Source organism: Rhincodon typus, chromosome 13 (assembly GCF_021869965.1).
Source record: "Rhincodon typus isolate 14 chromosome 13, sRhiTyp1.1, whole genome shotgun sequence".
NCBI classification, from domain to species: domain Eukaryota; kingdom Metazoa; phylum Chordata; class Chondrichthyes; order Orectolobiformes; family Rhincodontidae; genus Rhincodon; species Rhincodon typus.
The window spans coordinates 16375427-16387729 of NC_063344.1; the positions used below are offsets into that span (position 1 = coordinate 16375427).

The 12303-nt window shown below is 41.1% G+C and overlaps 1 protein-coding gene across 1 annotated transcript; it reads right to left on the minus strand.

Annotated features, from left to right (window-relative positions):
* Nucleotides 1-653: 653 nt before the first annotated feature.
* LOC109923981 (extracellular calcium-sensing receptor-like) lies at nucleotides 654-9296 on the minus strand. Its single transcript, XM_020524000.2, has 6 exons — nucleotides 9175-9296; nucleotides 7883-8171; nucleotides 4245-5063; nucleotides 3239-3466; nucleotides 1647-1770; nucleotides 654-1561 (listed from the first exon to the last, which is right to left on the minus strand). Exons 2-6 carry the CDS (start codon nucleotides 8135-8137, stop codon nucleotides 654-656), a joined length of 2334 nt encoding a protein of 777 aa, XP_020379589.2. The 5' UTR covers nucleotides 8138-8171; nucleotides 9175-9296.
* Nucleotides 9297-12303: the final 3007 nt, after the last annotated feature.

Here is a 12303-nt window from a genome sequence, read left to right on the forward strand (position 1 = left end):
TTGGCCTGCTGTGTTCATCCAGCTCTAAACCTTGTTATCTCAGATTCTCCAGCATCTGCAGTTCCTACTATCTCAGAGGAGCAGTGTTGTCTCAGATTCTCCAGCATCGGCAGTTCCTACTATCTCTCACAAATATGTCTCTGTTTTGTTAGTACTCAGATTCTGTACCGCTATTGGACAAATTTAGCAGATTTACATTAAATTTAATTTTAAAAATCACAACATAGAAACCAGCTGAACAAGCCGTAAACTGCTCTCTCCATGGGATGAAAGTGAAATCAATCACTTCTTCCCCGGGAAAAGTTATAAGGATCATACCTTATTTCCAATATTGTTCCACAGGATCTCGCCGATATTCAAGAGAAGCCGACCTCCTAAAGGTGTTGAACCAACATAATAACCAATGTTTATATATATAAAAAAGAATTAATTGTAATTGGTGTACTTAGATGTACTCCTAGGTCGCTGGGACTGATTTCACTTTCATATACCTATACCGGGTTGCAACAGGATGATACCTCCATCTGTGTAGATGCGGTCCTATTTGCACTTATGCATAATCAATCCGTCAAATTGACAAAGACGGTTTTGTAAAGATAGATTTAATAAGCAGTAATAACGTCTACGCTGAATGAACGATAACAACTTCAGAGTTACCGTGAAGGCCCTTTGCCTATCACGTTTTTCTTTGTGTTATTCTCCGGTTTCAGTAAGATAATATAACATTTCGGAGCAAAAATACAGACAAGCAAACCAAAGCTTGACGCCCAAATAGCAAACACCTCTACAGCCACCGTGTACTTTCCTGGAGAGCTGACATAAGCCGGAATAAAAGTGATCCAAACAGCACAGAAGATCAGCATACTGAAAGTTATATACTTCGCATCGTTGAAATTATCTGGAAGTTTCCGGGAAAGAAAAGCTAGCAGGAAGCAAACAGTAGACAGAAAACCAATATAGCTGGACACAAAATAAAAGGCTTTTAAAGAGCCCACATCACATTCCAAAATTATGATGTCTCTGTAATAGGTCATGTTTTTCACTGGATATGGAGGTGATACAATGAGCCAGATAGTGCAAATTAAACCTTGAAGAAATGTGAGGCCGAACACTCCTAACCGTTGCTGCATCGGGCCAAACCAGTTCATCAAGTTGCTGTTGGGAAGAGTTGCTTTAAAAGCGATCACAACAAGAACGGTTTTCCCCAAAATACAGGAAATACAGAGAACAAATACAATTCCAAACGCAGTCCGCCGAAACATGCAGGACCATTCGGTCGGTTTCCCAATGAAGGTAAGTGAGCACAGGAAGCAAAGCGTTAGCGCGAAGAGAAGGAGGAAGCTCAACTCCGAATTGTTCGCTCGAACGATAGGAGTTTCCCGATACCGGAAAAATACAGCAGCTGTACCCTGTGCAAGGCACACTCCCACTATAGCAAGTGCCACTAAGACGTAGCCCAGAACCTCTTGGAAGGAAAGAAATTCAATCTTTTTGGGAACACATTGATCTTTTTGCTGATTAGACCAGTATTCCAAAGGACACTTGATACAATCAGCGGCATCTGAAAGAAAGAAAGTTTTTTTTAAAATACAATTTTGATTAAAGCCACAAGATAATATCGTATTCAGCACTATGTTTGTACATACCCGTGGCGTTGCTAATCTCACCATCGGCGCACTCTGCGCAGTCGAAACAACATATTGGCTGACCTTTCCTGCTGACCTTTCTTGTTCCAGGAGGACAAGGCAATGAGCAAAGAGCATGTGGAATCTAAAACAAAGGAAATGGTATGGATTCCGTTCATACATATTAAATGTTATAATTCATGACAACTGAGAAAGTATTCGCAGCTGATTGGTGCTGTGGCATTATATAGATAAATACTTTGGCATAGCCGTTCCGTGGAGCACACCCGACAGAAAACGACTGTTCGGCCCATCAGTTTCATGTTGGTAGATATAATGGACAAGTCTCTTCCCGCCTTACCTTCTTTCGCCCAATAGTTCAGAAACGGGGTGTTCCGGACAGTTTATCTGCCCCTAAACCTCCACCGTCATCCTCACTGACTCAGTAAAATTCAGACCCATATTTCAAACGCACCTCAGTAACAAAAATTTTGCAGGATATTACATAAACGCATGGTCATTCTTTCATTCTATTAGATTACATAGAAGACTGCGCATCATTGTTCTTCACAGGTGCCGGGGTGTTGATCTAACAGGGGATCGGCTAGCTCATTTGGCAAGTAATATCACTAGTGTCGGTTCAATTTCCGCTTCCAGCTTAGGTAGCCTTACAGGCCACTCCTTCTCAACCTCTCCCCTCGCCTCTGTTTAAATCACCATCTCTCTAATGAGAGAGCTGTCCTATGTTCCGGTAGGACCATGATCTTTGATCAAACTTTCTTTTTCTGAATGACGGTCAATTTTGTACGCTACTGTTTCATTAATTGACCAACATACATGTTCTAGAAAGTGAAATAGTAGTAAGTTATCACGTCTCAGCGATCCCTAATGTTCACTTAGTCGGTTGTCCCAATACTGGGAGAAAATGCTCAAGGAACAAGAATGTGCTTTAAAGGTTGTTTAAACAATCTTGCTTGCTTGGAATCAGCAGGATTCGGCATCATTTTGCGCCGTATGTGCAAAATCTTATCTCCTTTCTCTCACCACAAATGTGGAGTATTTATGGAAAGCCTGCTTTTTATTTCCGCGATGAATTCAGTCAGGTCCACTGCGGAGATCGCCAATTCACTGAGAAATGCTGTCAGATTCTCGATTTTCCGGGCGCAAGGATTAGCAACAACAATTTACATTTATATAGAGCCTCAGAGTGATAAACCATCTCGAGGCGCTTACAATGCAAAAGGAGAAAAAATTTGAGGAACTCGTCGAGAAATTTTCAGAAGGCTGAATTAGAAGAGAACTAAAAATGGACTTGAACAATTAATTGGATGTTGTATGTTTGAATCATGCGGATAAAATAAGACTGCTTTTAAGTTCGACAAAAATAACGGTAGGAAGAAAGAAACAATTTGAAAACAGACGACTGCCCTCTGAATACGCCCAGAAAACTGTCCATTTTTGTTTAACGACGCCATATGAGATGGGCACTAAATTCCGGTTATGCCAGAGAAGCCCACAGAGTCAAAGCGTTAATAAAATCACACTGGCAATTGTCCTTCATTTTGAAATCCCTAAACCCACTTCTTCCCCGAGAAAAGCTATAAGGATCATACCTTATTTCCAATATTGCTCCACACGATCTCGCCGATATTCAAGAGAAGCCGATGTCCTAAAGGTGCTGAACCATCATAATAACCAATGTTTACAATTTCAAGTGCACCGTCCAAATTGTTTTGCAAGTTTATCACTTCGTACGTAGGGATCGGATCACCATTTCTATCAAAATGCACGATTTCTCCAGTTCGAGTTGTGAAATTTACTCTGTAGAGGTAATGGAGTAACTACAGAGGAATAATACAAGGCGTGTAAGTTTTATTTGTTCCTGCATGGAAATTTGGCATCACTGGCAAGTTCAGATTTGTCACCCAGCCCTAATGGGCCTTGGTTTGCGAACTCAGTTAACAGTCGGTCTTTTGGTCTGGAGTCACTGATAGGTCAGACCAGCTAAGGATGGCAGATTTCCTTCTCTAACAGAAATGAGTCAACCAGATGCATTTTTAACCGCAACTACAATATTTTCATACTAAACAAAAAACCCCAAAGAACTGCGGGTGCTGGAAATCAGAATCAAAAACAGAAATTGCTGCAAAAACTCAGCAGAGAACGGTTCTGAAGAAGGTTCGGTGGACCCAATTCATTAGCTCTACTTTCTCTCCACAGATGTTGCCAGATCTGCTGAGCAATTTCAGTTTTCATTAATGTTTTCACACTTATCATTAGATTACCTTTTAATTCCAGGTTTATGAATTGATTCAAGCCCATGTCCCTAAAGCTTAGTTAGGCCTCTGGATAAATAGTCCAGTGTTATTGCCGTTACCATCGCTCCCATTTTCAAGTCTCTTGACTATAAACATAGACAATGTATAAATTCAATTTAATTCGTATTTTTATAGGTCACGAATGGTAGCTCAGCGCCATGAAATGAATCCATAAAGTTTGCCTTTTGACTGTTTATTTACTCACACTGGAAATAATCATCCCTTCAGATTTACAGCGTAGTATCTCTGTCCTTTTAACTCAAAAGGATCGAATTAAAATGAATTGCGCGCGTTTTCCTACCTGCCAGGGTTCAAAGTTTGAAATGTGAGCGCATGTATTATTCATAAATGGGCCATTGCCTTCTTCACAGGACAGCATATCGTCAAGTGCATGAGCGACAGCATAGACTGCTTTGTACACATGGTAGCAACTACCGTCCATTATCGCTGGAAGGAAGGCATTTTCTAACCCATCCAACTGTTCCATTCTTGTGCACTGCCGCATTCGAAATGCAACTTTGCTCTGCTTTGTCAAATTGCACGCGAATACGTTCTCCCAAAACTTCTTCACCAAAGTGCTCCCACCAAACTTAGAGGGATGCACTTTAAGGAGAAAATCTCTGAGTCTGGGTATCTCCGTCCTTGGGGTCGCTACGCCGATTGTCCCAACCAGAAATTTTGCGCTTTCTTCAGGCGGGAGTAATCGTTCCGTAATCCATCCTTCACTCCCAATCCACTGTATGCCTGTTACGTTTTGACGCGAAATTTCCTGAAGTAAAATTCGCATATCTCCAGTATCAACAAAAGCTACCACGACTTTGGTGGTGGCCTGTTTGATCACCTGCACTATTTTGCTGATTTTCTCCGGGGGATCGGTCCTGTAAAATGACTCAGAGTACGCGATGCAAACCCCGGCTTTACGGAGCTGTTCGACGAATTCTTGCATTCCAAAATTACCGTAATCGATGTTACTTCTAATTGTGCCAATCCATGTCCAGCCGAATGTTTTCACCAACTCAGCGAGAAGTTTGGATTGATAGTTATCGTTTGGTATTGTTCTAAAAAACGTGGGGTATTCTTGCTTATCGCTGAGACAGGAGCATGTAGAGTAGTAGCTAACCTGTGCAAAGTAAATGACACCAAAAATGAATAGGTTTTAATGCTGTATACTGGGAATGTGTTCATTGAGCCTTGATTTAATTATGTACGTATAGATAATCTGTTATTGCAAGCTTCCCGGCACAGTGCAAATTGCCACTAATTTGTAGTATTAAGATGTTCATACAATAGGAATTTATGAAACAATCCTTATCTAAGAATGATAATTTTTCACTGCTCGTCACTGCGACTACATTCGGCGAAATTGCCAATGACAGCACAGGATGATACAGCCCTCAAGCAGGTTGTTCAGCCAATCCATCCCCTGTGACTCTTTGAGTTGTGGAATTAGGCCCGCTCCCGTTTCAAATATGTATTCAATTGATTTTTGAAACTGCTACTTAACCTGTTTCTCAGACTCCATCCTAATTCACTACAGCTTTCTGTAAGAAAAAAAAGCAATTCTTTACATGTTTCGCGTCCTCTGGTGAACCACTTTTGGGTGTCCAACCCCCTCTCACTGGAAGGTTTATCCCATTTACTCTCTATACATCCTCTTGATCATCTTTTCTTCTCTAAGAATAGTCCCACAGTCTCTATTCTAGCCACATTATTAAAGCGACATTCCCTGGCGTCCCCTCCAAACTGCCCTCAATATCCTTAAACTGTAAGGCTCAGAATTGAACAGAATCCTCTAGCTGGGACCTAATCATCATTTTGTAAATGTTGTTGTTTAACTTGACAAACCACCAGGAAGCTCAGGTGCAAGTTATAATCGTCTATTTGAGCGATCGCAAGGACAGTCAGGCTTAACAGTATAAGGCTAAACTCTGCAAAAACCCGCAGTTCTCAGCTGTTTTGTACCCTACTCATGCACAACATTCTGAGTCTGATCAGTTATGCTCACCAGATTTCCCAGTGTTGGTTTACTCATTTCCCATCCATCAGTCGTTGTTTGTATCTACATTTATCAATGCTGATTGCGTGGCCTAGCTGTTCCTGTCCTTATCCCTTGTCTGTACACCTTTTAATTCTGCCCACAATTTTTCTTCGTTAAGTAAAATAATTTCTAACTGAAAGTACCCTTCTCTAACACTTTCAATTAACACTTAGCTTAACGCCCTTGCTTTTTTTCACAATATTAGTGTTAGATTCCTCCTATAATGAACCATTCCCCGTCAGTTTTAAAACAGCGTCTGAACTTTCCAGCTCCGTCGAAGATTTGGATACGTGCACGCATTCTGCAAACTTCGAAATTATCTTCTGATGACCAAGTGAAGTTTTTTTATTTGTAGATTACAAACAGCAGTGATGAGAATACCAACCACAAAGGACGATGCTGTAAACACTTCACCAGTTTGAACAGCAACCACTTAACCATGACTCCCCGCTTTCTGTTTTTTAGCCTAGTTTATATCACTTTCTTCTTGATCACTTGGCATAAATTTTGAGTCATTAGAATCCAATCTCTCATGTACTCTGCTCTACGGAGAATAATCCCTATGTACCTCGTCTTTCTTAGTAATTGTAATTCGCCCTCGATATCAGACCAGGAAAGCAACGCCGGTATCCTTCCTCTAATGTGTAGAGCCTAGAGTAGAGCACTAAACTATGGAATTCCTAAAGGGCAGATAGAGCTCATTGGGCCCAAGAGTCAGCACCGACTCTTCGAAGAGGATCCAAACCAGGCTCACCACCCCACCCTATCTCTGTAACATCGCACTTACCATGGCTAATCCAACTAACCCGCACATTCCTGGACACCACGGACAATTTAGCGTAGCCAATCCTTGTAAGCTACCTTATATAGCAGCCATCTCAACCTGTCCCGCCACATTGAAATGCTTTTAGATTTACAAGTTTAGATTTTCTTCATTCTTCCTACCGAATTCCACGGCTTTACACTTCACCCTACTCTGTACTCAATGTCGTTCTTCCTGGAACTTCTCATTTCACAAGTCCGTGGACCTCATTCTGAAGCTGAATGACATGCGCGCACTCAAACACCTGAGCTTCGTTTCCCTTGCAAACATTGAAACCGTGTTCTAAACATGACAGTGACCCTAACACTCAGAGATAGTAAGAACTGGTCTCAATGTGGACTTTACCAGTTTCAAAATCTCCCCACTCCCGGCCTCATCCCATGACCAACGTTCCCTCTCACCCCCGCTCCTTGACCTGACACAACTTGTCCGTCTTCTCTCCCACCTATCCGCCCCTCCCACCTCACTGACCAATCCCCACCACTGCCTAGCTGCACTCACCTATCACCATCCCACCTACCTTCGCCAGCCCCAACCCTCCTCTATTTATTTCTGAGCTCCCTTCTCCCTCCCCCATTTCTGAAGAAGGCTCTCGACCCGAAAAGTCAACTTTCCTGCTCCTCTGATGCTGCCTGGCCTGCTGTGCTCCTCCAACTCCACACAGTGTTATCAGTGACCCTAACACTGATCGCTGAGGGATGACACTTCACATTTGCAGTCAGTCTGACACACAATCACTAAGACTGCTTTCAATCTTTTCGGTACTTTCTTGTCCTCTTAAGCCCACGATATTCAAATTTCTCAATTATGTGTCACTTTATCAAACGACTTTTGCAAGTCCAGATATACAACTTCAAATGCATCACGGTCCCCAGCCCTGCCCAGTGCGGCAAGAGAGAAATTGTTTTTCTCCAATCGCTATACACTTGGTGACCATAGCAATTCAAGGAGGACGTTAAATGACCCAGCATATACATGTTCTCTAACGACGATTTTGCTTCGTTGTTTGTTTGACTGTTGCAAACTGAATAAAAATATGCAGCCTAATAAAAAGGCAGTCAGATATACGACGCGTTACCATGGGAATTCCAAAAGGACCGATTGTCCTTGCAACCACGATTGAAGACGTGGAGATATCACAGCCAACAATGGCTGCTACGTTCGAAGTTTCACATTCAGTGAAGTCCATTCGTTCTTCTTCACTGGTGACCAGAGCGAGCGCAGCCTTGGACGCAACCGCGGAGGATGAGCAATCATCGTAGATTTTATATCCCAAAGTGGTATTCGGAAGCAAGTTTTTATTCCGATTTATTTCTTCAATAGCAAATATCATGGTCAGCACCAAGCGAAAGCTTGATAAGTGAAAACTGGACAATACAGAAAAGGTGTGAACATTAAAGCAGGCATTGCAGAACATTATCAATACAGAATATTTTCATTCTTGTCAGAAAAGCATTCTAGCAAAAAAAACCAAATAGCCGACCTTTCTAATCTTTTTGTAACAAAAATTCTCTCTGAAATGATAGATAATATCTGAAACACCATTCAAGGGAGAACTGAAATTCTAGTGGATTGGGTGATATATGTAACGTTGGATAAAACACAGGTACCCGAAAAAGTGCTGTAATAAAAATGTCACCGGTTACACTTGTTAAGTTATAATTATTTTTGACTATCTTTTGTTAATACTATTTAATGTTGAAGTCTTGCCACCAGATTAAACAAGAATATAAGATTCCAATGATAAGATTTGATTATAATATGTGCAATCACCACGTAGCGCATCTTTATCTATGTAGAAAATAAACACCAGTTGTATACAATACGTCAAAAAGACAAACGAGAAACTGTATAAATCAAGTGCAAAATTATTTCCTCGGGGTCTATATACAGTGTAACTGAGCCAAGATTACTTTAAATGATTAGAAAAATATCTAGCAACTTTTCCATAGACAGGTCAAAGCGGAGAAACACATGCTTTAAAAACATAATCTGTTGAGAAAGTGACAAAACTGTCAAAATAAATATTCAACGAATTAATAGTAGCTTTGCAGACACCAGTGCTTGTTTTCAACGTATTTCAAAGGATCTAACATCCTACAAAGTCATTGCTCAACAAGTTCCAATATCCCAAGCGCTGCCGCACAAAGTGAGTGGATATTTACTAAATGAAGGATAGTCGTTCTGAGAAAGTCAATTTCTGAATCAAATCATCTGAAACTAACGGGACTGTAGGCCAAACATCATTCTATTGTCTCACTGGATGATAATAAGCCACTGAATCCAGAAAGTCATAGATCGGATTGGTGATGGTCTTGCCATTTGTACAGAATATGCAACGAGACTTGTTCACGACAAAACTAAACTTACTTTCGGCATTCTGATTCAGGCGGGGTGATGGTGAATGAAGGAGGGTTCTGAATCGCTTCTAGATGCACAGTAAATATCCCACCCAGAATGATATCTCCATCCTCTGAAAGAGCGGGTAAACTGTGCTTTGCTCGACGTTTACATAGTGTTCCCTGGGTTCCCCGCGTCGGTGCAGCAGCTAGTAACAGGAAAATCAGAAACAGAGCCATTGTTCTTGCTCAAAGAGCCAGCTACCAGGTTATTTCTAATATGACCCGTAGAGCCTATATATAGGGAGAAATCCATTGGTTACATTGTGTCACAACCATGAATTAGGCAATTAGACTGCGAATAAATTCATAAGGAATAAAATTTGGTGCATGTTTAACTCCCAGCAGAGTAATTTTGTTCTTGCAATGAAACTCCCGCAGTTCCCACAAGAACACAAAGAACCTGAAGTTGCGAGTGTTAGTCACCAGGTAAGACCAGAATAGCACATCTCTCGTGTTTTCTCGAGAAACAGAAGTTAATTCTGGATTAAACTGAAAAGTCAAAAACAGCCCAGAGAATGTGTGGTTACATTAAAGTCTTCCACTTGTGATAGCAACATGTCCTTTCAGACATGATAGACAACTGCCATCTTCCTAAAGTTGCTTGAGTGCAATAAACGTCCAAAGGTAGCATTTAATTGCCTTGAGGTGTTTTTCAAATCTTTTCTATATTCTTTTGAAAAATTCCATCAGACATAATACTTATTCATTTGATCCCCTATTGTAGCATTGGAGAAAAATTGTGTTCTTGGATTTGTCCTGCTTTTTTATGTACAGGACATACCTGAGCAATGTTCCACATTGTCAGGTAGATGAGCGTGTTGTAGCTGTACTGGAATAGCTTGGTTAGGGAAGCAGCAAGTTATGGAGCATAAGTCTTCAGTACCATTGCCAGAATGCTGTCAAGACCTTAGCTTTTGCAATTTACACTGCCTCCAACCATTTTTTGATATCACATGAAGTGAATCAAATTGTTGAAGACTGGTATCTGTAATGTTGGGGACCACCGGAGAGGCTGAGATGAATCATCCACTCAGCATTTTTAGCTGAAGATTTCTGAAAATGCTTCAGCATTATCTTTTGGACTGGTGTACTGATCTCTTCTATCTTTGGGTGTGGGGGTACTTGTGTAGCCTCCTCTTCCAACACTTGGGACTGTGTGTGTCTTTAGACTACATCTTAATAGGTGTTGTGTACAGATACCCTGGTAGCAGTTCTAAAGTGCTGGAATGTATAAATGCAAAAGTTAGACAAGAGTGAAGCAAAGGTAGAGTATTATTAATGGGGGATTTTAAACTTAACGTAGATTGAGAGAGGCAAACAAGACCTGTCAAAAAGGTACTGAATTCCTGGAATGTCTCTGGGACATCTTCTGATAGTAATATGTCTTCAATGCAACAGGGATTATTCGGTTTTGTAATGAGTAATGAGCCAAATTTAATTAATAATCTAATTGTGCATGATCATCAATAAAATTTGCACCAAAGGTAGTCAGGGTGGTTAAGGCGGCATTTAACATATTTGCCTTTATTGTTCAGACCTTTGTGCCCTGGTTGTGATATCTGTTGGCTAGGCATCAGTGGATGAAGCTGCGGGGATATCCATTCTTGGTAAAGAACTTGTAACAGTGTTCTCCTTTTTCCTTCTGCAGATCAGGTGTACTGCAACGTGTAGTGGTTGAACCGGGTCCTAATGCAGCTCCTCTTGTGTGAGTTGGGGTGGTTACTGTGATAGTTTAAGACCTGGTCAATATGTGTGGATTTCCTGTATACTTTTGTGATGAAGTCACCATTCTCTTTTCTTTCCGCCATCACATCCAGGAATGCGAGTTTGTTGTTGTTTTCCAAAAACACACCAAAACCCGAAAAAAAGTAACCACCACACCATGTATAAAAACACCTCAAAACTGACAGCCAGACTATTCAGACCACTAGGAATTATGACAGCGCACAAACTGTCGGCCACACTAAGACAGCAACTGACCAGAGATAAAGATCCAATAGATACCATGGACAGGATGAATGTGGTTTACAAGATACAATGCAGAGACTGCACAAAACACTATGTGGGACAAACGAGCAGACAACTAGCAACCCGCATCCACAAACACCACCTAGCAAGTAAACAACACGACCAGATGTTTTTGGTTTCAATACACACAGACAAGAAAAACCATACTTTCAACTGGGACAACGCTACTATCATTCGACAAGCCAAACAGAGGACAGCCAGGGAATTCTTGAAGGCTTGGCATTCACCCGCAGACTCCATCAACAAACATTGAATTAGATCTGATATACCGACCATTACAATGCACAGCTGGAACCAGCACCTACTGGAAGCAGCAAAAACCAGACCATATAATGAACTGGCGCAGGACAACAGTGCTTCACAGGAGGCTCCACAGCACTGAGGGTGTCACCTAGTAAGGGGACAAAACGTTTGCTATCAAACCTCCTGGATCGGTGAACACACCAACATCTAGAAAATTAGAGAAGCCAACACATAACTAAAGGAGTAAGTATCGAAAAACAGGGTTGTATTTTGTGGGACATTGGATTCAGTATTGACTCAGGAAGGAAATGTACCATTGGGACAGACTCCTCCCAAGCAAATCCAGGACGCATGTCCTAGTGGCAAGGCTAAATAGAGTTGTCACATGGACTTTAGACTAGTAAATGATGGGTGGAGGGGAAGGGTTCAGGAGAAGTCAATACAATTTCAAAATCAAATAAAAGGACAGAGAGTAATCCTACTTCAGGTGCCACAGGGAACAGCAAAAGTATATGAAATGTAAAGATTCATGTGAAAGAGAAATAATAAACAGATGGATAGAGCATCAACACTGAGTGACAGTTGCAGTGTATGGCACAAATAAGAGCTCTATATATGACCTCATGAAGTGTAAGGAATAAAGCAAATGAGCTGCAGACATAAATTCACATGGGAAATTATAATATAGTAGCCATTACAGGGACATAGCTGCAGGATGTTCACAATTGGGAACTAAATATTTCAAGTAATATGGGCAGGAAAAATGGCAGAAGAGGTGGAGTAGCCTTAGAAATAAAATTATTTCAATGATGAGACAGGAGGTAAT